General features: G+C 51.4%; 1 protein-coding gene across 2 annotated transcripts in view; it reads left to right on the forward strand.

Annotated features, from left to right (window-relative positions):
* Positions 1 to 41: 41 nt before the first annotated feature.
* LOC133054415 (uncharacterized) overlaps positions 42 to 25,378 on the forward strand; it is a 29,361-nt gene continuing 4,024 nt past the window's right edge. Inside the window, exon 1 of one of the 2 annotated variants that reach the window (XR_009692438.1) lies at positions 42 to 22,408. Coding sequence is in view for 1 of the 2 variants with exons in the window: in XM_061139388.1 (XP_060995371.1) it covers positions 20,681 to 22,408 (1,728 nt within the window). In the remaining variant the exon portion in view is untranslated. The remainder of the gene's footprint in view (positions 22,409 to 25,378) is intronic. The other variant, XM_061139388.1, reaches the window with a different exon arrangement.

The raw sequence follows: 25,378 nt of genomic DNA on the forward strand, positions 1-25,378 counted from the left end.
ACTGGGAGAAGGGAACGCTTACAGGACAAAGGGGAAGGATAAATAATAACACCGGTGCTCAGGAAAGTCCAGAGTAAATCCAAGGCCCTGCTGGGAAGCAGGGAGGTATCTGGCACAGAAGGAAGGCTTTCTATAAAGGGGGGCCAGCCGGCATAAGGCCGAGGCCAGCGGATGCGCTGGGAGGCAGCCGACTCCGCGGGAAGGAAAGTTCCTCTACCGACCCCGAGTCTGGTGAAAAGCGGACGCCATTCTGTAAGGTGAATCTGCTAACGGGAGGCAAGAAAATTCAGGGGGCCCGAAAACCCAGCGCTGTGTCGTCGGCCGACGTTTGTTTGTCCGTGTGTTTGTCTTTGGCTCTCCGTGTTTTTGTGTGTGCCGGCATTGTCTCTAGACTCGTTCTCTTCTGGTGCATCGTTCTTTCTCACTTCTGACTTATTCTCCTTCTCTTCTTCTCTGATCTGCCCTCAACTCCTTTTCTTTTCGGGAGTTTCAGTGAACAGGCGAACGGTTGTGGGGGCATTTGATGAGTCCTGGCCAGGGCTACACTCTGGCGGACTCTGAAGGCCCTACAATAAGTAAGCCTCAGTAACTAGAGCCCGACCGGGTGAAACTCTCCTTTAACATCCCTAACTGAGGACGTGGCCTAAAATTCTTCTTGTGGGCACGGGTCAGGCACTTAAAGGCCATTAGGGCACCTGCCACTTGAAGACTCCCGTGAGAGGATAAGGGGGTCACGGAACGGACTAGAAACCCCTAGGGTGCCCGCCCCCAGCAAGAAAACTTCCGTGCAACGACGCCGGCACATAAACAGTTCCAAAAGCATACCATAAGCCCAACCTCTTGGCCGCCACCACTCCCGGTAGGATTTTTGGTGGTCGTTCTCAGTGACTTCCTCTCTCTCTTCCTTACCGTTTATTCTTTGACCATGGGGCAGGGAGAATCTACCCCACTTTCTCTCATGACTGACCATTTTTCGGATGTCAGGGCCAGGGCCCATAACTTGTCTTTGCTAGTCAAGAAAAGTAAATTAATAACTTTTTGTTCTGCAGTGGCCCGCCTTTCAGGTTGGATGGCCTCCGGAAGGCACCTTTCAACCGTCCATCATACAGGCTGTGAAGGAGAAGATTATGGCTCCTGATCCCTGGGGCCATCCGAGTCAGGTCCCCTATGTCATGGTCTGGCAGGATCTAGTGGAAAATCCGCCTAAATGGTTAAAACCTTTTGTTCACAAACTTCCTAGTTCCTCCAATTCACAGGTCCTGGTGATGGAGACCCCCCGGAGGAAACCAAAAAGAAAGAGGACCCAAAACCAGTCCTTCAGGAATCATCTTATCCAAACCTGATAGATCTAGAAACGGAGATAAGGCCTCTGCCATATGTGCCCTCCTTGCAATCCCCTCCAAGGAGAGAAGCTCCCACAGGTGAACCGAGAGGATTAAGAGGGCCAACGGGAACCGACCGTGAGGGGGGGCTGGCATTGGGGACCCGGGGGAAAACTAAGGGAGATAGGGGTAAGCAAGACCCTGGGGCCCCAGAGTTACCTTCATCCACTGTTCAGGCGCTCCCCGTCCGAGTGGGACCAACTAACCCGGACGGAGAGCGAACCTATCAGTACTGGCCCTTTTCCACGAGTGACCTGTACAATTGGAATACCCAAAACCCTCCTTTCTCAGAGAAACCCCAAGGCCTCATTGACCTCTTAGATTCCATTTTGTTCACTCATAATTCCACCTGGGATGATTGTCAGCAGCTGTTGCAGGTGCTCTTCACCACGGAAGAATGGGAGCGAATTCTGGCAGAGGCGCCGAAACGGGTCCCAGGGGTCGACGGGAGGGCAACCGCCCAGCCTCATCTTGTGGACGAGGGGTTTCCCCTGTTGCGGCCTAACTGGGATTTTGAGCGGGTGGAAGGTAGGGAGCGTCTCCAAGTGTACCGCCAGACTCTAGTGGCTGGCCTGCAGGCTGCAGCAAGAAAGCCGACAAATCTGGCAAAGGTAAATTTAGTAAGGCAAGAGCCCACTGAAAGCCCGGCAGCCTTCCTAGAGAGGCTGATGGAAGCTTTCAGGCAATATACACCTATGGACCCCCAGGCTGAGGAGTCACGCGCTGCAGTTCTGTTAGCGTTCGTGAATCAGGCAGCCCCAGATATTAGGAAGAAATTACAAAAGGTAGAGGGATTGGGAGAACAGACAATACAGGATTTACTGAAAGTAGCTGAAAAGGTATTTAATAATAGGGAAACCCCAGAAGAAAGGGAAGAGCGAATTCGGCGGGAGTAAAGGGAATTAGCGGAGAAGATCAGGAAAGAAGATAGGGAACATAGGGCGAGGGAAAACCGGAAGAACCAGAAGGAGCTAGCCCAGATTCTTTTTGCGGGGATAAAGGCCGGAACAGAATTGAGGGAACCTCGAGACCCCCGGACGGGAGAAAAAGAAAAACCAAAAAGGCAGGCCCTAAAGAAGGATCAGTGCGCCTACTGCAAAGAACAGGGGCACTCGGAAAACGAGTGCCCTAAGAGGGACTCAAGGAGAGGAATGACCCAGAGAGAGAAAATCCCCCCTGGAACTCGAGATCTATATGCGGGGGAAGACAGTGACTAGGGGAGTCGAGACTCGGCACCCCTCCCCGAGTCCTGGGTAGCCATACATGTGGAGGGGAAACCCGTTGGCTTCATGGTAGATACTGGCGCCCAACACTCTGTTTTAAATAAAAAACTGGGACCAATGTCTAAGAAAACCAGCTTAGTGCAAGGAGCCACGGGGACAAAAAGATATTGTTGGACCACAGAATGGAAAGTAAATCTGGGGACCCACCAGGTGTCCCATTCGTTTTTGGTGATACCAGAATGCCCAGCCCCTCTACTTGGAAGAGACTTGTTGACTAAAGTTAATGCTCAGATCCATTTTGACCCCGGGAGAATGTCAGTCACGGATGGACTTGGACAACCGATACATGTCTTGTCCCTAGCCTTAAGAGATGAATACAGACTTTTTGCGCCTAAGCCCTCAGAGACCATAGCACTAGATGTACAACCATGGGTCCATAAATATCCATTGGCCTGGGCAGAAACAGCAGGAATGGGACTAGCCAAACAGAGACATCCGGTCGTCATCGAGCTAAAGGCCGAGGCAGTTCCTGTGAGGGTGAGACAGTACCCTATGAGCCAAGAAGCTCGGCGGGGGATCACTCCCCACATTCGACGGCTCATGGAGGCCAGAATTCTCAGGCGATGCCAATCCCCACACCCCCTTACTGCCGGTGAAGAAGCCAGGGGGGACAGATTACAGACCTGTCCAAGACCTGCGAGAAGTCAACAAACGGGTGAGTGACATACACCCAACTGTCCCTAACCCGTATACCCTCCTGAGCAGTTTACTGCCTGAGTACACTTGGTACACTGTGCTGGACTTGAAGGATGCCTTTTTCAGCCTACCCCTGGCAGTTCGGAGCCAGGAGATATTTGCCTTTGAGTGGACTGAGGGGGAGGGCCAACCGGTAGTACAATTAACTTGGACCCGCCTCCCACAGGGGTTCAAGAACTCCCCTACCTTGTTTAATGAGGCTCTGAGTGAGGACCTCTAAGAATATCGGGCTTGCCACCCAGAGGTCATTCTGCTACAATATGTAGATGACCTTATGTTGGCTGGAACCACAGAGGAAGCTTGCAGCCGTGCCACTGGGGACCTATTACAGACCCTAGGCATCTCGGGGTATCGCGCTAGCGCAAAGAAGGCACAAATAGCCCGGCAAGAGGTCACCTATTTGGGGTATAAGATCAGGCAGGGGCAAAGGTGGCTAACCCAGGCCATGAAAGAAACAATATTGCAGATACCAGAGCCCAAAAACCCCCGCCAGGTGAGAGAGTTTCTGGGGACTGTTGGATATTGCAGACTGTGGATTATGGGGTTTGCTGAGAAGGCCCGGCCCTTATATGAGGGAAGTAAAGAGACCCCAAACTGGACTTGGACTGAGCCAACGAAACAGGCTTTCCAGACACTCAGACGGGCCCTACTAGAAGCCCCAGCCCTTGCCCTGCCTAACCCAAATAAGCCATTCCAGCTGTTTGTAGATGAAAAGCAAGGAATAGGAAAGGGGGTCTTGACTCAACAATGGGGACCATGGAAGCGGCCGGTAGCATACCTTTCGAAGCGATTAGACCCGGTGGCCGCTGGGTGGCCCCCTTGCCTTCGCATCATTGCAGCTACAGCCCTCCTCGTCCGCGACGCTGACAAGTTGACGTATGGACAGCAACTCTCGGTTTACACCCCCCACGCCGTAGAAGGGGTTTTAAAGCAGCCGCCGGGTAAGTGGATCTCCAATGCCCGCTTGACACACTACCAGGCCTTGCTGCTCGATGCCCCACGGGTGCGTTTTCAGACCCCTTGCTTCCTAAATCCGGCCACGCTCCTACCCAACCCAGAGAAGGACAGCCCTCTCCATAATTGCAGTGAGATACTGGCTGAGGCCCTGGCGGCACGAAAAGACTTAACTGATGTACCCCTAAGCAACAGGGAGCTAGTATGGTTCACCGATGGGAGCAGTTATGTAAAAGATGGGCAAAGGAAGGCGGGAGCCGCCATAGTTGATGATTCAGGGCAGACGATATGGGCTGAGACACTACCCCCAAACACTTCTGCACAAAAAGCAGAATTGATTGCCCTAACACAGGCTCTGGAGCAAGCCAAAGGGAAGAGAGTCACCATTTTTACTGACAGCCGATATGCTTTCAGCACTGCCCATATGCAAGGTCCCATATACCAAGAAAGGGGATTTCGGACAGCTGAGGGAAAAGAGGTCAAAAATCTGCCTGAGATTCGCAGGATCTTGGAAGCTGTCCAACTACCCCAGGCAGTAGCTATAGTACATGTCCCCGGTCACCAGAAAGGAGAAGACCCTAAGGCGCAGGGCAATCGTGCTGCTGATGCGGCCGCTCGAGAAGCGGCTAGCCGGGACTATGGTGCCCTCATATTAGCCGTGGGACTTCCACCTCCTTGTATGGGGACCTTGCCACCAGTTCCCGAATATTCCCTCCCTGATCTCGCCTGGATCAACAAGGATACCACCCTCCAGAAAGATGACCAAGATGGATGGTACCGAGACCAAATCAACAACCTGATCTTGCCTGCCACCCTGGGTCGTCACCTGTGTGAACACCTGCACACAACTACACACTTGGGAGAAAAAAAGAACCTAACACTTCTCCAGACGGCCTGCCTGAGGTTCCCTCGACAAAATGCCACTGTACGAGAGATAATTCAAGCCTGCGAAGCGTGCCAGCTGATGAGGGCAGAGAAGAAGCAGCACTCGGGAACGAGGTACCGAGGGGAAAAGCCAGGGCAACATTGGGAGATAGATTTCACTGAGGTAAGGCCAGGCAAGTATGGGTACCGCTATCTGTTGGTTCTGGTAGATACCTTCTCGGGGTGGGTGGAAGCTTTCCCCACTAAGGGAGAGACAGCAATACTGGTTGCTAAAAAGATCTTAGAGGAGATAGGGCCTAGGTATGGGCTGCCAGTGACTATGGGCTCTTATAATGGACCTGCCTTTGTGAGCCAGATTGTACAAGGGCTGGCCCAAGCTCTGGGGACGAAATGGAAGTTACATTGCGAATATAATCCCCAGAGCTCAGGACAGGTTGAGAGAAAGAATCGGACCCTAAAAGAAACTTTGACAAAGTTGGCAATAGAGACTGGCGGGGACTGGGTGACCCTCCTCCCCTTTGCACTCTTTCGGGCACATAACACCCGTTATAAGCTGAATCTTACTCCTTTTGAGATTCTGTATGGAAGACCCCCTCCTGTGTATCCTATTTTCGAAGGAAAATGTCTGACCCCCTATTTGGGACAATTCCAGCAAACTCTGATAGCATTAAGTAAGATGCATAACCATGTTTGGAAATTGATTCGAGAGATACATCAGGGCCAAAACAAGAGGGCCCTCCCCTCACATAATATTGGCCCAGGTGATTGGGTTTGGGTAAAACGACACCAATCTAAAGTATTAGAACCTAGATGGAAATGCCCTTATGTTGTTCTTCTTACCACTCCTACCGCTGTCAAGGTCGACAGGATTGGACCCTGGGTTCACTGCAATCACGTGTGGCAAGCCACATCGGAAGAACAGGAAAAAGCGCGAGCAGAATGGAAGGCGAGTCCTCACCCGTCAAATCCTTTGAAACTGAAACTCGTCTGCCGGGAGGCCTCCTAATTCTCCTGCTGATGGCAGCTCTCATCGACCCAGGAGCGACCAGTCATAACCCCCATCAACCTGCTAAGATCACATGGAAACTCAACGACGGGCAAACTCATGAGCTGCTCAATGAGACCTCAGGAATCCACCCTCCAAACACCTGGTGGCCGGACCTGAACTTCGACCTCTCAAGCCTCTTGACAAAGCAGGACGGTCTCTATGATAAGTACTATAGGGATGGGATAAAAAACCATAGGTTGGGGTTTTGGGCTTGCCCGGGCTATGTAAGAAATAACTGGAAAACCTGTGGTGGCATAGAAAACTATTATTGCAGGAGCTGGAGTTGTGTGACCTCTTGTGATGGACCCCAGAGGTGGGATGTCGGAAACAGAGATCTAGTTAGCTTCACCTTCAAGGACCGTAGACACCAGGGGCCTCAGGTACGAGTACAATTTAACCAGGAACGGGCGAAGAAAGAAAACCGCTGGACCTCAGGACTGACTTGGGGTTTTCAGCTTCACGTAAATTGGCCCGGCCCCTACCCAGGCGAGCTTTTAATCATTAAACAGGTTATTGAGCCGGTGCAGGTACATAGTTTAGGTCCCAGTCTGGTCAAAGCATTACAGGGGCATAAGGCGACCCCCAAGCCAACCACCTTCAGACCAAGCTTGCCGGGAACATTTAACATCTCCTCTACCCCGAGCCTCAGAGGCAAACTGACAGAAACCCCTGGCCCTCTGGCTGTTACCATTAGCTCAGCAATTCAGGACCCCCTATGGGCCTTAGTGAATGCAGCCTTTACGGTCTTAAACCATACCAACCCTAATGCGACCCAGTCCTGTTGGCTTTGTTATAATCTTCACCCACCCTTCTATGAGGCCATAGGCCTCAATGTCTCTTACCACTTATCTTCAGGCCAGAACCCACCCCCATGCCGATGGGAAGAACGCAAGGTTGGCCTCACAATGAATGAAGTCTGGGGACAGGGACTCTGTTTGAGCACAGTGCCACGTGATAAAACTTCCCTCTGTGCCCGGACTATTAGTAACCTATGCTTACACGGCAAACATTGGATTGTGACAGAGGTTGGGGGTTGGTGGATTTGTTCACATACTGGGCTAACCCCATTTTTACATTGTGAAGATTTTTAACCAGAGTCAAGAATTCTGTGTCCTGGTTGCTGTAATGCCAAAAATCTTATACCACTCTGAAGAGGTTATGTACTCACATTGGGACCGGGAATTGCTAAGACAAAAGAGAGAGCCAATCAGTGCGATCACCATGGCAGCCTTGTTCAGTCTTGGGCTGGCAGGAGCAGGGACAGGAATAGCTTCACTATCTCTGCAAGGCCAAGGGTTTTCCTCCCTACGAGCCGCCATAGATGAAGATATAACTCGCACAGAAGAATCAATCAGCCACTTAGAGAAGTCTCTGACTTCCTTGTCTGAGGTGGTCTTGCAGAATAGGAGAGGATTAGACTTGATTTTTCTCCAACACGGTGGGGTCTGCGCGGCTCTGGGAGAAGAATGTTGTTTCTATGCAGACCATACAGGAGTGGTAAGAGAATCTATGGCAAAAGTAAGAGAAGGGCTGGCGCAACGAAAGAGGGAACGGGAGGCCCAACAGGGATGGTTTGAGTCTTGGTTTCAACGCTCCCCCTGGCTGACCACCTTAGTTTCCACCCTCCTGGGCCCGCTTATAGTGCTATTATTAACACTTACATTTGGCCCTTGTATTTTAAACCGGCTAATGTCATTTATTAAAGAACGTCTAAATACCATTCAGATTATGGTATTGAGGCAGCAATATCAGATGGTAGCCCAGGATGAAGAGAAAGATTCCTCTACAGGAACAACAAGACAGGGCGGAATGTGAGGCTGCCAGGGTTAATACCGTGACGGGCGGCCTGGACCTAAGTTTTAGCTTCCCCCGAAATGGTAAGATTCCCTACCCCCATCAGGTAACCTGGAGCCAGCCAATCAATATGCGCCCAGTAAGAACAAAGGGAGAGCTGAAAAGCCCGTGAACGCCCAGGTTTGAAAAAAGCCCGCGAAAGTCTGTACCAATAGAATTGCTTTGCAAGCATGTAACCAATCCGCATAAGCCAGCTACTAACCGCTTTTGCATATCTTATAAATTTGTGTAACAAGCTTGAGCTCGGCGCTTTCTGACCCTACACCACTGTGATGTTTGTGGCAGAAAGCCCTGGCTCGAGACAGTAATAAACTTCCCTTTTTTGCGAGTTGCATTGTCTTGGAAGCCTTCTCTCTCTTCCCGCTCGGGGATTCGGACATCGGGCATAACATTTGGGGGCTCGTCCGGGATCCCTTGACCGGGAGAAGGGAACGCTTACAGGACAAAGGGGAAGGATAAATAATAACACCGGTGCTCAGGAAAGTCCAGAGTAAATCCAAGGCCCTGCTGGGAAGCAGGGAGGTATCTGGCACAGAAGGAAGGCTTTCTATAAAGGGGGGCCAGCCGGCGTGAGGCCGAGGCCAGCGGACGCGCTGGGAGGCAGCCGACTCCGCGGGAAGGAAAGTTCCTCTACCGACCCCGAGTCTGGTGAAAAGCGGACGCCATTCTGTAAGGTGAATCTGCTACCGGGAGGCAAGAAAATTCAGGGGGCCCGAAAACCCAGCGCTGTGTCGTCGGCCGACGTTTGTTTGTCCGTGTGTTTGTCTTTGGCTCTCCGTGTTTTTGTGTGTGCCGGCATTGTCTCTAGTCTCGTTCTCTTCTGGTGCATCGTTCTTTCTCACTTCTGACTTATTCTCCTTCTCTTCTTCTCTGATCTGCCCTCAACTCCTTTTCTTTTCGGGAGTTTCAGTGAACAGGCGAACGGTTGTGGGGGCATTTGATGAGTCCTGGCCAGGGCTACACTCTGGCGGACTCTGAAGGCCCTACAATAAGTAAGCCTCAGTAACTAGAGCCCGACCGGGTGAAACTCTCCTTTAACATCCCTAACTGAGGACGTGGCCTAAAATTCTTCTTGTGGGCACGGGTCAGGCACTTAAAGGCCATTAGGGCACCTGCCACTTGAAGACTCCCGTGAGAGGATAAGGGGGTCACGGAACGGACTAGAAACCCCTAGGGTGCCCGCCCCCAGCAAGAAAACTTCCGTGCAACGACGCCGGCACATAAACAGTTCCAAAAGCATACCATAAGCCCAACCTCTTGGCCGCCACCACTCCCGGTAGGATTTTTGGTGGTCGTTCTCAGTGACTTCCTCTCTCTCTTCCTTACCGTTTATTCTTTGACCATGGGGCAGGGAGAATCTACCCCACTTTCTCTCATGACTGACCATTTTTCGGATGTCAGGGCCAGGGCCCATAACTTGTCTTTGCTAGTCAAGAAAAGTAAATTAATAACTTTTTGTTCTGCAGAGTGGCCCGCCTTTCAGGTTGGATGGCCTCCGGAAGGCACCTTTCAACCGTCCATCATACAGGCTGTGAAGGAGAAGATTATGGCTCCTGATCCCTGGGGCCATCCGAGTCAGGTCCCCTATGTCATGGTCTGGCAGGATCTAGTGGAAAATCCGCCTAAATGGTTAAAACCTTTTGTTCACAAACTTCCTAGTTCCTCCAATTCACAGGTCCTGGTGATGGAGACCCCCCGGAGGAAACCAAAAAGAAAGAGGACCCTAAACCAGTCCTTCAGGAATCATCTTATCCAAACCTGATAGATCTAGAAACGGAGATAAGGCCTCCGCCATATGTGCCCTCCTTGCAATCCCCTCCGAGGAGAGAAGCTCCCACAGGTGAACCAAGAGGATTAAGAGGGCCAACGGGAACCGACCGTGAGGGGGGGCTGGCATTGGGGACCCGGGGGAAAACTAAGGGAGATAGGGGTAAGCAAGACCCTGGGGCCCCAGAGTTACCTTCATCCACTGTTCAGGCGCTCCCCGTCCGAGTGGGACCAACTAACCCGGACGGAGAGCGAACCTATCAGTACTGGCCCTTTTCCACGAGTGACCTGTACAATTGGAAGACCCAAAACCCTCCTTTCTCAGAGAAACCCCAAGGCCTCATTGACCTCTTAGATTCCATTTTGTTCACTCATAATCCCACCTGGGATGATTGTCAGCAGCTGTTGCAGGTGCTCTTCACCACGGAAGAACGGGAGCGAATTCTGGCAGAGGCGCGGAAACGGGTCCCAGGGGTCGACGGGAGGCCAACCGCCCAGCCTCATCTTGTGGACGAGGGGTTTCCCCTGTTGCGGCCTAACTGGGATTTTGAGCGGGTGGAAGGTAGGGAGCGTCTCCGAGTGTACCGCCAGACTCTAATGGCTGGCCTGCGGGCTGCAGCAAGAAAGCCGACAAATCTGGCAAAGGTAAATTTAGTAAGGCAAGAGCCCACTGAAAGCCCGGCAGCCTTCCTAGAGAGGCTGATGGAAGCTTTCAGGCAATATACACCTATGGACCCCCAGGCTGAGGAGTCACGCGCTGCAGTTCTGTTAGCGTTCGTGAATCAGGCAGCCCCAGATATTAGGAAGAAATTACAAAAGGTAGAGGGATTGGGAGAACAGACAATACAGGATTTACTGAAAGTAGCTGAAAAGGTATTTAATAATAGGGAGACCCCAGAAGAAAGGGAAGAGCAAATTCGGCGGGAGGAAAGGGAATTAGCGGAGAAGATCAGGAAAGAAGATAGGGAACATAGGGCGAGGGAAAACCGGAAGAACCAGAAGGAGCTAGCCCAGATTCTTTTTGCGGGGATAAAGGCCGGAACAGAATTGAGGGAACCTCGAGACCCCCGGACGGGAGAAAAAGAAAAACCAAAAAGGCAGGCCCTAAAGAAGGATCAGTGCGCCTACTGCAAAGAACAGGGGCACTGGAAAAACGAGTGCCCTAAGAGGGACTCAAGGAGAGGAATGACCCAGAGAGAGAAAATCCCCCCTGGAACTTGAGTTCTATATGCGGGGGAAGACAGTGACTAGGGGAGTCGAGACTCGGCACCCCTCCCCGAGTCCTGGGTAGCCATACATGTGGAGGGGAAACCCGTTGGCTTCATGGTAGATACTGGCGCCCAACACTCTGTTTTAAATAAAAAACTGGGACCAATGTCTAAGAAAACCAGCTTAGTGCAAGGAGCCACGGGGACAAAAAGATATTGTTGGACCACAGAATGGAAAGTAAATCTGGGGACCCACCAGGTGTCCCATTCGTTTTTGGTGATACCAGAATGCCCAGCTCCTCTACTTGGAAGAGACTTGTTGACTAAAGTTAATGCTCAGATCCATTTTGACCCCGGGGGAATGTCAGTCACGGATGGACTTGGACAACCGATACATGTCTTGTCCCTAGCCTTAAGAGATGAATACAGACTTTTTGCGCCTAAGCCCTCAGAGACCATAGCACTAGATGTACAACCGTGGGTCCATAAATATCCATTGGCCTGGGCAGAAACAGCAGGAATGGGACTAGCCAAACAGAGACATCCAGTCGTCATCGAGCTAAAGGCCGAGGCAGTTCCTGTGAGGGTGAGACAGTACCCTATGAGCCAAGAAGCTCGGCGGGGGATCACTCCCCACATTCGATGGCTCATGGAGGCCGGAATTCTCAGGCGATGCCAATCCCCACACCCCCTTACTGCCGGTGAAGAAGCCAGGGGGGACAGATTACAGACCTGTCCAAGACCTGCGAGAAGTCAACAAATGGGTGAGTGACATACACCCAACTGTCCCTAACCCGTATACCCTCCTGAGCAGTTTACTGCCTGAGTACACTTGGTACACTGTGCTGGACTTGAAGGATGCCTTTTTCAGCCTACCCCTGGCAGTTCGGAGCCAGGAGATATTTGCCTTTGAGTGGACTGAGGGGGAGGGCCAACCGGTAGTACAATTAACTTGGACCCGCCTCCCACAGGGGTTCAAGAACTCCCCTACCTTGGTTAATGAGGCTCTGAGTGAGGACCTCTAAGAATATCGGGCTTGCCACCCAGAGGTCATTCTGCTACAATATGTAGATGACCTTACGTTGGCTGGAACCACAGAGGAAGCTTGCAGCCGTGCCACTGGGGACCTATTACAGACCCTAGGCATCTCGGGGTATCGCGCTAGCACAAAGAAGGCACAAATAGCCCGGCAAGAGGTCACCTATTTGGGGTATAAGATCAGGCAGGGGCAAAGGTGGCTAACCCAGGCCATGAAAGAAACAATATTGCAGATACCAGAGCCCAAAAACCCCCGCCAGGTGAGAGAGTTTCTGGGGACTGTTGGATATTGCAGACTGTGGATTATGGGGTTTGCTGAGAAGGCCCGGCCCTTATATGAGGGAAGTAAAGAGACCCCAAACTGGACTTGGACTGAGCCAATGAAACAGGCTTTCCAGACACTCAGATGGGCCCTACTAGAAGCCCCAGCCCTTGCCCTGCCTAACCCAAATAAGCCATTCCAGCTGTTTGTAGATGAAAAGCAAGGAATAGGAAAGGGGGTCTTGACTCAAAAATGGGGACCATGGAAGTGGCCGGTAGCATACCTTTCGAAGCGATTAGACCCGGTGGCCGCTGGGTGGCCCCCTTGCCTTCACATCATTGCAGCTACAGCCCTCCTCATCCGCGACGCTGACAAGTTGACGTATGGACAGCAACTCTCGGTTTACACCCCCCACGCCGTAGAAGGGGTTTTAAAGCAGCCGCCGGGTAAGTGGATCTCCAATGCCCGCTTGACACACTACCAGGCCTTGCTGCTCGATGCCCCACAGGTGCGTTTTCAGACCCCTTGCTTCCTAAATCCGGCCACGCTCCTACCCAACCCAGAGAAGGACAGCCCTCTCCATGATTGCAGTGAGATACTGGCTGAGGCCCTGGCGGCACGAAAAGACTTAACTGATGTACCCCTAAGCAACAGGGAGGTAGTATGTTTCACCGATGGGAGCAGTTATGTAAAAGATGGGCAAAGGAAGGCGGGAGCCGCCATAGTTGATGATTCAGGGCAGACGATATGGGCTGAGACACTACCCCCAAACACTTCTGCACAAAAAGCAGAATTGATTGCCCTAACACAGGCTCTGGAGCAAGCCAAAGGGAAGAGAGTCACCATTTTTACTGACAGCCAATATGCTTTCAGCACTGCCCATATGCAAGGTCCCATATACCAAGAAAGGGGATTTCGGACAGCTGAGGGAAAAGAGGTCAAAAATCTGCCTGAGATTCGCAGGATCTTGGAAGCTGTCCAACTACCCCAGGCAGTAGCTATAGTACATGTCCCCGGTCACCAGAAAGGAGAAGACCCTAAGGCGCGGGGCAATCGTGCTGCTGATGCGGCCGCTCGAGAAGCAGCTAGCCGGGACTATGCTGCCCTCATATTAGCCGTGGGACTTCCACCTCCTTGTATGGGGACCTTGCCACCAGTTCCCGAATATTCCCTCCCTGATCTCGCCTGGATCAACAAGGATACCACCCTCCAGAAAGATGACCAAGATGGATGGTACCGAGACCAAATCAACAACCTGATCTTGCCTGCCACCCTGGGTCGTCACCTGTGTGAACACCTGCACACAACTACACACTTGGGAGAAAAAAAGACCCTAACACTTCTCCAGACGGCCTGCCTGAGGTTCCCTCGACAAAATGCCACTGTACGAGAGATAATTCAAGCCTGCAAAGCGTGCCAGCTGATGAGGGCAGAGAAGAAGCAGCACTCGGGAACGAGATACCGAGGGGAAAAGCCAGGGCAACATTGGGAGATAGATTTCACTGAGGTAAGGCCAGGCAAGTACGGGTACCGCTATCTGTTGGTTCTGGTAGATAGCTTCTCGGGGTGGGTGGAAGCTTTCCCCACTAAGGGAGAGACAGCAATAGTGGTTGCTAAAAAGATCTTAGAGGAGATAGGGCCTAGGTATGGGCTGCCAGTGACTATGGGCTCTGATAATGGACCTGCCTTTGTGAGCCAGATTGTCCAAGGGCTGGCCCAAGCTCTGGGGACGAAATGGAAGTTACATTGCGAATATAATCCCCAGAGCTCAGGACAGGTTGAGAGAATGAATCGGACCCTAAAAGAAACTTTGACAAAGTTGGCAATAGAGACTGGCGGGGACTGGGTGACCCTCCTCCCCTTTGCACTCTTTCGGGCACGTAACACCCCTTATAAGCTGAATCTTACTCCTTTTGAGATTCTGTATGGAAGACCCCCTCCTGTGTATCCTATTTTCGAAGGAAAATGTCTGCCACCCCCTACTTTGGGACAATTCCAGCAAACTCTGATAGCATTAAGTAAGATGCATAACCATGTTTGGAAATTGATTCGAGAGATACATGAGGGCCAAAACAAGAGGGCCCTCCCCTCACATAATATTGGCCCAGGTGATTGGGTTTGGGTAAAACGACACCGATCTAAAGTATTAGAACCTAGATGGAAACGCCCTTATGTTGTTCTTCTTACCACTCCTACCGCTGTCAAGGTCGACAGGATTGGACCCTGGGTTCACTGCAATCACGTGCGGCAAGCCACATCGGAAGAACAGGAAAAAGCGCGAGCAGAATGGAAGGCGAGTCCTCACCCGTCAAATCCTTTGAAACTGAAACTCGTCCGCCGGGAGGCCTCCTAATTCTCCTGCTGATGGCAGCTCTCATCGACCCAGGAGCGACCAGTCATAACCCCCATCAACCTGCTAAGATCACATGGAAACTCAACGACGGGCAAACTCATGAGCTGCTCAATGAGACCTCAGGAATCCACCCTCCAAACACCTGGTGGCCGGACCTGAACTTCGACCTCTCAAGCCTCTTCGCAAAGCAGGACGGTCTCTATGATAAGTACTATAGGGATGGGATAAAAAACCATAGGTTGGGGTTTTGGGCTTGCCCGGGCTATGTAAGAAATAACTGGAAAACCTGTGGTGGCATAGAAAGCTATTATTGCAGGAGCTGGAGTTGTGTGACCTCTTGTGATGGACCCCAGAGGTGGGATGTCGGAAACAGAGATCTAGTTAGCTTCACCTTCAAGGACCGTAGACACCAGGGGCCTCAGGTACGAGTACAATTTAACCAGGAACGGGCGAAGAAAGAAAACCGCTGGACCTCAGGACTGACTTGGGGTTTTCAGCTTCACGTAAATTGGCCCGGCCCCTACCCAGGCGAGCTTTTAATCATTAAACAGGTTATTGAGCCGGTGCAGGTACATAGTTTAGGTCCCAATCTGGTCAAAGCATTACAGGGGCATAAGGCGACCCCCAAGCCAACCACCTTCAGACCAAGCTTGCCGGGAACATTTAACATCTCCTCTACCCCGAGCCTCAGAGGCAAACTGACAGAAACCCCTGGCCCTCTGGCTGTTACCATTAGCTCAGCAATTCAGGACCCCCTATGGGCCTTAGTGAATTCAGCCTTTACGGTCTTAAACCATACCAACCCTAATGCGACCCAGTCCTGTTGGCTTTGTTATAATCTTCACCCACCCTTCTATGAGGCCATAGGCCTCAATGTCTCTTACCACTTATCTTCAGGCCAGAACCCACCCCCATGCCGATGGGAAGAACGCAAGGTTGGCCTCACAATGAATGAAGTCTGGGGACAGGGACTCTGTTTGGGCACAGTGCCACGTGATAAAACTTCCCTCTGTGCCCGGAGTATTAGTAACCTACGCTTACACGGCAAACATTGGATTGTGCCAGAGGTTGGGGGTTGGTGGATTTGTTCACATACTGGGCTAACCCCATGTTTACATTGTGAAGATTTTTAACCAGAGTCAAGAATTCTGTGTCCTGGTTGCTGTAATGCCAAAAATCTTATACCACTCTGAAGAGGTTATGTACTCACACTGGGACCGGGAATTGCTAAGACAAAAGAGAGAGCCAATCAGTGCGATCACCATGGCAGCCTTGTTCAGTCTTGGGCTGGCAGGAGCAGGGACAGGAATAGCTTCACTATCTCTGCAAGGCCAAGGGTTTTCCTCCCTACGAGCCGCCATAGATGAAGATATAACTCGCATAGAAGAATCAATCAGCCACTTAGAGAAGTCTCTGACTTCCTTGTCTGAGGTGGTCTTGCAGAATAGGAGAGGATTAGACTTGATTTTTCTCCAACACGGTGGGGTCTGCGCGGCTCTGGGAGAAGAATGTTGTTTCTATGCAGACCATACAGGAGTGGTAAGAGAATCTATGGCAAAAGTAAGAGAAGGGCTGGCGCAACGAAAGAGGGAACGGGAGGCCCAACAGGGATGGTTTGAGTCTTGGTTTCAACGCTCCCCCTGGCTGACCACCTTAGTTTCCACCCTCCTGGGCCCGCTTATAGTGCTATTATTAACACTTACATTTGGCCCTTGTATTTTAAACCGGCTAATGTCATTTATTAAAGAACGTCTAAATACCATTCAGATTATGGTATTGAGGCAGCAATATCAGATGGTAGCCCAGGATGAAGAGAAAGATTCCTCTACAGGAACAACAAGACAGGGCGGAATGTGAGGCTGCCAGGGTTAATACCGTGACGGGCGGCCTGGACCTAAGTTTTAGCTTCCCCCGAAATGGTAAGATTCCCTACCCCCATCAGGTAACCTGGAGCCAGCCAATCAATATGCGCCCAGTAAGAACAAAGGGAGAGCTGAAAAGCCCGTGAACGCCCAGGTTTGAAAAAAGCCCGCGAAAGTCTGTACCAATAGAATTGCTTTGCAAGCATGTAACCAATCCGCTTAAGCCAGCTACTAACCGCTTTTGCATATCTTATAAATTTGTGTAACAAGCTTGAGCTCGGCGCTTTCTGACCCTACACCACTGTGATGTTTGTGGCAGAAAGCCCTGGCTCGAGACAGTAATAAACTTCCCTTTTTTGCGAGTTGCATTGTCTTGGAAGCCTTCTCTCTCTTCCCGCTCGGGGATTCGGACATCGGGCATAACATTTGGGGGCTCGTCCGGGATCCCTTGACCGGGAGAAGGGAACGCTTACAGGACAAAGGGGAAGGATAAATAATAACACCGGTGCTCAGGAAAGTCCAGAGTAAATCCAAGGCCCTGCTGGGAAGCAGGGAGGTATCTGGCACAGAAGGAAGGCTTTCTATAAAGGGGGGCCAGCCGGCGTGAGGCCGAGGCCAGCGGACGCGCTGGGAGGCAGCCGACTCCGCGGGAAGGAAAGTTCCTCTACCGACCCCGAGTCTGGTGAAAAGCGGACGCCATTCTGTAAGGTGAATCTGCTACCGGGAGGCAAGAAAATTCAGGGGGCCCGAAAACCCAGCGCTGTGTCGTCGGCCGACGTTTGTTTGTCCGTGTGTTTGTCTTTGGCTCTCCGTGTTTTTGTGTGTGCCGGCATTGTCTCTAGTCTCGTTCTCTTCTGGTGCATCGTTCTTTCTCACTTCTGACTTATTCTCCTTCTCTTCTTCTCTGATCTGCCCTCAACTCCTTTTCTTTTCGGGAGTTTCAGTGAACAGGCGAACGGTTGTGGGGGCATTTGATGAGTCCTGGCCAGGGCTACACTCTGGCGGACTCTGAAGGCCCTACAATAAGTAAGCCTCAGTAACTAGAGCCCGACCGGGTGAAACTCTCCTTTAACATCCCTAACTGAGGACGTGGCCTAAAATTCTTCTTGTGGGCACGGGTCAGGCACTTAAAGGCCATTAGGGCACCTGCCACTTGAAGACTCCCGTGAGAGGATAAGGGGGTCACGGAACGGACTAGAAACCCCTAGGGTGCCCGCCCCCAGCAAGAAAACTTCCGTGCAACGACGCCGGCACATAAACAGTTCCAAAAGCATACCATAAGCCCAACCTCTTGGCCGCCACCACTCCCGGTAGGATTTTTGGTGGTCGTTCTCAGTGACTTCCTCTCTCTCTTCCTTGCCGTTTATTCTTTGACCATGGGGCAGGGAGAATCTACCCCACTTTCTCTCATGACTGACCATTTTTCGGATGTCAGGGCCAGGGCCCATAACTTGTCTTTGCTAGTCAAGAAAAGTAAATTAATAACTTTTTGTTCTGCAGAGTGGCCCGCCTTTCAGGTTGGATGGCCTCCGGAAGGCACCTTTCAACCGTCCATCATACAGGCTGTGAAGGAGAAGATTATGGCTCCTGATCCCTGGGGCCATCCGAGTCAGGTCCCCTATGTCATGGTCTGGCAGGATCTAGTGGAAAATCCGCCTAAATGGTTAAAACCTTTTGTTCACAAACTTCCTAGTTCCTCCAATTCACAGGTCCTGGTGATGGAGACCCCCCGGAGGAAACCAAAAAGAAAGAGGACCCTAAACCAGTCCTTCAGGAATCATCTTATCCAAACCTGATAGATCTAGAAACGGAGATAAGGCCTCCGCCATATGTGCCCTCCTTGCAATCCCCTCCGAGGAGAGAAGCTCCCACAGGTGAACCAAGAGGATTAAGAGGGCCAACGGGAACTGACCGTGAGGGGGGGCTGGCATTGGGGACCCGGGGGAAAACTAAGGGAGATAGGGGTAAGCAAGACCCTGGGGCCCCAGAGTTACCTTCATCCACTGTTCAGGCGCTCCCCGTCCGAGTGGGACCAACTAACCCGGACGGAGAGCGAACCTATCAGTACTGGCCCTTTTCCACGAGTGACCTGTACAATTGGAAGACCCAAAACCCTCCTTTCTCAGAGAAACCCCAAGGCCTCATTGACCTCTTAGATTCCATTTTGTTCACTCATAATCCCACCTGGGATGATTGTCAGCAGCTGTTGCAGGTGCTCTTCACCACGGAAGAACGGGAGCGAATTCTGGCAGAGGCGCGGAAACGGGTCCCAGGGGTCGACGGGAGGCCAACCGCCCAGCCTCATCTTGTGGACGAGGGGTTTCCCCTGTTGCGGCCTAACTGGGATTTTGAGCGGGTGGAAGGTAGGGAGCGTCTCCGAGTGTACCGCCAGACTCTAATGGCTGGCCTGCGGGCTGCAGCAAGAAAGCCGACAAATCTGGCAAAGGTAAATTTAGTAAGGCAAGAGCCCACTGAAAGCCCGGCAGCCTTCCTAGAGAGGCTGATGGAAGCTTTCAGGCAATATACACCTATGGACCCCCAGGCTGAGGAGTCACGCGCTGCAGTTCTGTTAGCGTTCGTGAATCAGGCAGCCCCAGATATTAGGAAGAAATTACAAAAGGTAGAGGGATTGGGAGAACAGACAATACAGGATTTACTGAAAGTAGCTGAAAAGGTATTTAATAATAGGGAGACCCCAGAAGAAAGGGAAGAGCAAATTCGGCGGGAGGAAAGGGAATTAGCGGAGAAGATCAGGAAAGAAGATAGGGAACATAGGGCGAGGGAAAACCGGAAGAACCAGAAGGAGCTAGCCCAGATTCTTTTTGCGGGGATAAAGGCCGGAACAGAATTGAGGGAACCTCGAGACCCCCGGACGGGAGAAAAAGAAAAACCAAAAAGGCAGGCCCTAAAGAAGGATCAGTGCGCCTACTGCAAAGAACAGGGGCACTGGAAAAACGAGTGCCCTAAGAGGGACTCAAGGAGAGGAATGACCCAGAGAGAGAAAATCCCCCCTGGAACTTGAGTTCTATATGCGGGGGAAGACAGTGACTAGGGGAGTCGAGACTCGGCACCCCTCCCCGAGTCCTGGGTAGCCATACATGTGGAGGGGAAACCCGTTGGCTTCATGGTAGATACTGGCGCCCAACACTCTGTTTTAAATAAAAAACTGGGACCAATGTCTAAGAAAACCAGCTTAGTGCAAGGAGCCACGGGGACAAAAAGATATTGTTGGACCACAGAATGGAAAGTAAATCTGGGGACCCACCAGGTGTCCCATTCGTTTTTGGTGATACCAGAATGCCCAGCTCCTCTACTTGGAAGAGACTTGTTGACTAAAGTTAATGCTCAGATCCATTTTGACCCCGGGGGAATGTCAGTCACGGATGGACTTGGACAACCGATACATGTCTTGTCCCTAGCCTTAAGAGATGAATACAGACTTTTTGCGCCTAAGCCCTCAGAGACCATAGCACTAGATGTACAACCGTGGGTCCATAAATATCCATTGGCCTGGGCAGAAACAGCAGGAATGGGACTAGCCAAACAGAGACATCCAGTCGTCATCGAGCTAAAGGCCGAGGCAGTTCCTGTGAGGGTGAGACAGTACCCTATGAGCCAAGAAGCTCGGCGGGGGATCACTCCCCACATTCGATGGCTCATGGAGGCCGGAATTCTCAGGCGATGCCAATCCCCACACCCCCTTACTGCCGGTGAAGAAGCCAGGGGGGACAGATTACAGACCTGTCCAAGACCTGCGAGAAGTCAACAAATGGGTGAGTGACATACACCCAACTGTCCCTAACCCGTATACCCTCCTGAGCAGTTTACTGCCTGAGTACACTTGGTACACTGTGCTGGACTTGAAGGATGCCTTTTTCAGCCTACCCCTGGCAGTTCGGAGCCAGGAGATATTTGCCTTTGAGTGGACTGAGGGGGAGGGCCAACCGGTAGTACAATTAACTTGGACCCGCCTCCCACAGGGGTTCAAGAACTCCCCTACCTTGGTTAATGAGGCTCTGAGTGAGGACCTCTAAGAATATCGGGCTTGCCACCCAGAGGTCATTCTGCTACAATATGTAGATGACCTTATGTTGGCTGGAACCACAGAGGAAGCTTGCAGCCGTGCCACTGGGGACCTATTACAGACCCTAGGCATCTCGGGGTATCGCGCTAGCACAAAGAAGGCACAAATAGCCCGGCAAGAGGTCACCTATTTGGGGTATAAGATCAGGCAGGGGCAAAGGTGGCTAACCCAGGCCATGAAAGAAACAATATTGCAGATACCAGAGCCCAAAAACCCCCGCCAGGTGAGAGAGTTTCTGGGGACTGTTGGATATTGCAGACTGTGGATTATGGGGTTTGCTGAGAAGGCCCGGCCCTTATATGAGGGAAGTAAAGAGACCCCAAACTGGACTTGGACTGAGCCAATGAAACAGGCTTTCCAGACACTCAGATGGGCCCTACTAGAAGCCCCAGCCCTTGCCCTGCCTAACCCAAATAAGCCATTCCAGCTGTTTGTAGATGAAAAGCAAGGAATAGGAAAGGGGGTCTTGACTCAAAAATGGGGACCATGGAAGTGGCCGGTAGCATACCTTTCGAAGCGATTAGACCCGGTGGCCGCTGGGTGGCCCCCTTGCCTTCACATCATTGCAGCTACAGCCCTCCTCATCCGCGACGCTGACAAGTTGACGTATGGACAGCAACTCTCGGTTTACACCCCCCACGCCGTAGAAGGGGTTTTAAAGCAGCCGCCGGGTAAGTGGATCTCCAATGCCCGCTTGACACACTACCAGGCCTTGCTGCTCGATGCCCCACAGGTGCGTTTTCAGACCCCTTGCTTCCTAAATCCGGCCACGCTCCTACCCAACCCAGAGAAGGACAGCCCTCTCCATGATTGCAGTGAGATACTGGCTGAGGCCCTGGCGGCACGAAAAGACTTAACTGATGTACCCCTAAGCAACAGGGAGGTAGTATGGTTCACCGATGGGAGCAGTTATGTAAAAGATGGGCAAAGGAAGGCGGGAGCCGCCATAGTTGATGATTCAGGGCAGACGATATGGGCTGAGACACTACCCCCAAACACTTCTGCACAAAAAGCAGAATTGATTGCCCTAACACAGGCTCTGGAGCAAGCCAAAGGGAAGAGAGTCACCATTTTTACTGACAGCCAATATGCTTTCAGCACTGCCCATATGCAAGGTCCCATATACCAAGAAAGGGGATTTCGGACAGCTGAGGGAAAAGAGGTCAAAAATCTGCCTGAGATTCGCAGGATCTTGGAAGCTGTCCAACTACCCCAGGCAGTAGCTATAGTACATGTCCCCGGTCACCAGAAAGGAGAAGACCCTAAGGCGCGGGGCAATCGTGCTGCTGATGCGGCCGCTCGAGAAGCAGCTAGCCGGGACTATGCTGCCCTCATATTAGCCGTGGGACTTCCACCTCCTTGTATGGGGACCTTGCCACCAGTTCCCGAATATTCCCTCCCTGATCTCGCCTGGATCAACAAGGATACCACCCTCCAGAAAGATGACCAAGATGGATGGTACCGAGACCAAATCAACAACCTGATCTTGCCTGCCACCCTGGGTCATCACCTGTGTGAACACCTGCACACAACTACACACTTGGGAGAAAAAAAGACCCTAACACTTCTCCAGACGGCCTGCCTGAGGTTCCCTCGACAAAATGCCACTGTACGAGAGATAATTCAAGCCTGCAAAGCGTGCCAGCTGATGAGGGCAGAGAAGAAGCAGCACTCGGGAACGAGATACCGAGGGGAAAAGCCAGGGCAACATTGGGAGATAGATTTCACTGAGGTAAGGCCAGGCAAGTACGGGTACCGCTATCTGTTGGTTCTGGTAGATAGCTTCTCGGGGTGGGTGGAAGCTTTCCCCACTAAGGGAGAGACAGCAATAGTGGTTGCTAAAAAGATCTTAGAGGAGATAGGGCCTAGGTATGGGCTGCCAGTGACTATGGGCTCTGATAATGGACCTGCCTTTGTGAGCCAGATTGTCCAAGGGCTGGCCCAAGCTCTGGGGACGAAATGGAAGTTACATTGCGAATATAATCCCCAGAGCTCAGGACAGGTTGAGAGAATGAATCGGACCCTAAAAGAAACTTTGACAAAGTTGGCAATAGAGACTGGCGGGGACTGGGTGACCCTCCTCCCCTTTGCACTCTTTCGGGCACGTAACACCCCTTATAAGCTGAATCTTACTCCTTTTGAGATTCTGTATGGAAGACCCCCTCCTGTGTATCCTATTTTCGAAGGAAAATGTCTGCCACCCCCTACTTTGGGACAATTCCAGCAAACTCTGATAGCATTAAGTAAGATGCATAACCATGTTTGGAAATTGATTCGAGAGATACATGAGGGCCAAAACAAGAGGGCCCTCCCCTCACATAATATTGGCCCAGGTGATTGGGTTTGGGTAAAACGACACCGATCTAAAGTATTAGAACCTAGATGGAAACGCCCTTATGTTGTTCTTCTTACCACTCCTACCGCTGTCAAGGTCGACAGGATTGGACCCTGGGTTCACTGCAATCACGTGCGGCAAGCCACATCGGAAGAACAGGAAAAAGCGCGAGCAGAATGGAAGGCGAGTCCTCACCCGTCAAATCCTTTGAAACTGAAACTCGTCCGCCGGGAGGCCTCCTAATTCTCCTGCTGATGGCAGCTCTCATCGACCCAGGAGCGACCAGTCATAACCCCCATCAACCTGCTAAGATCACATGGAAACTCAACGACGGGCAAACTCATGAGCTGCTCAATGAGACCTCAGGAATCCACCCTCCAAACACCTGGTGGCCGGACCTGAACTTCGACCTCTCAAGCCTCTTCGCAAAGCAGGACGGTCTCTATGATAAGTACTATAGGGATGGGATAAAAAACCATAGGTTGGGGTTTTGGGCTTGCCCGGGCTATGTAAGAAATAACTGGAAAACCTGTGGTGGCATAGAAAGCTATTATTGCAGGAGCTGGAGTTGTGTGACCTCTTGTGATGGACCCCAGAGGTGGGATGTCGGAAACAGAGATCTAGTTAGCTTCACCTTCAAGGACCGTAGACACCAGGGGCCTCAGGTACGAGTACAATTTAACCAGGAACGGGCGAAGAAAGAAAACCGCTGGACCTCAGGACTGACTTGGGGTTTTCAGCTTCACGTAAATTGGCCCGGCCCCTACCCAGGCGAGCTTTTAATCATTAAACAGGTTATTGAGCCGGTGCAGGTACATAGTTTAGGTCCCAATCTGGTCAAAGCATTACAGGGGCATAAGGCGACCCCCAAGCCAACCACCTTCAGACCAAGCTTGCCGGGAACATTTAACATCTCCTCTACCCCGAGCCTCAGAGGCAAACTGACAGAAACCCCTGGCCCTCTGGCTGTTACCATTAGCTCAGCAATTCAGGACCCCCTATGGGCCTTAGTGAATGCAGCCTTTACGGTCTTAAACCATACCAACCCTAATGCGACCCAGTCCTGTTGGCTTTGTTATAATCTTCACCCACCCTTCTATGAGGCCATAGGCCTCAATGTCTCTTACCACTTATCTTCAGGCCAGAACCCACCCCCATGCCGATGGGAAGAACGCAAGGTTGGCCTCACAATGAATGAAGTCTGGGGACAGGGACTCTGTTTGGGCACAGTGCCACATGATAAAACTTCCCTCTGTGCCCGGAGTATTAGTAACCTACGCTTACACGGCAAACATTGGATTGTGCCAGAGGTTGGGGGTTGGTGGATTTGTTCACATACTGGGCTAACCCCATGTTTACATTGTGAAGATTTTTAACCAGAGTCAAGAATTCTGTGTCCTGGTTGCTGTAATGCCAAAAATCTTATACCACTCTGAAGAGGTTATGTACTCACATTGGGACCGGGAATTGCTAAGACAAAAGAGAGAGCCAATCAGTGCGATCACCATGGCAGCCTTGTTCAGTCTTGGGCTGGCAGGAGCAGGGACAGGAATAGCTTCACTATCTCTGCAAGGCCAAGGGTTTTCCTCCCTACGAGCCGCCATAGATGAAGATATAACTCGCATAGAAGAATCAATCAGCCACTTAGAGAAGTCTCTGACTTCCTTGTCTGAGGTGGTCTTGCAGAATAGGAGAGGATTAGACTTGATTTTTCTCCAACACGGTGGGGTCTGCGCGGCTCTGGGAGAAGAATGTTGTTTCTATGCAGACCATACAGGAGTGGTAAGAGAATCTATGGCAAAAGTAAGAGAAGGGCTGGCGCAACAAAAGAGGGAACGGGAGGCCCAACAGGGATGGTTTGAGTCTTGGTTTCAACGCTCCCCCTGGCTGACCACCTTAGTTTCCACCCTCCTGGGCCCACTTATAGTGCTATTATTAACACTTACATTTGGCCCTTGTATTTCAAACTGGCTAATGTCATTTATTAAAGAACATCTAAATACCATTCAGATTATGGTATTGAGGCCGCATTATCAGATGGTAGCCCAGGATGAAGAGAAACTTCCTCCACAGGAACAACAAGACAGGGGGGAATGTGAGGCTGCCATGGTTAATACCGTGATGGGCGGCCTGGACCTAAGTTTTAGCTTCCCCCGAAATGGTAAGATTCCCTACCCCCATCAGGTAACCTGGAGCCAGCCAATCAATATCTGCCCAGTAAGAACAAAGGGAGAGCTGGCCTTCCTCACTTCCCCTGGGCTCGAGTCCAGGAAGCCTTTATGCTCACACCCAGACTCAACTTCCTTCGTTTTAAATTCTAAAATCATTTTGTTGACAATTTTGAAAAGCTCTTTCCATTTATATCTC

Source organism: Dama dama, chromosome 4 (genome assembly GCF_033118175.1).
Source record: "Dama dama isolate Ldn47 chromosome 4, ASM3311817v1, whole genome shotgun sequence".
In the NCBI taxonomy this organism is placed as follows: domain Eukaryota; kingdom Metazoa; phylum Chordata; class Mammalia; order Artiodactyla; family Cervidae; genus Dama; species Dama dama.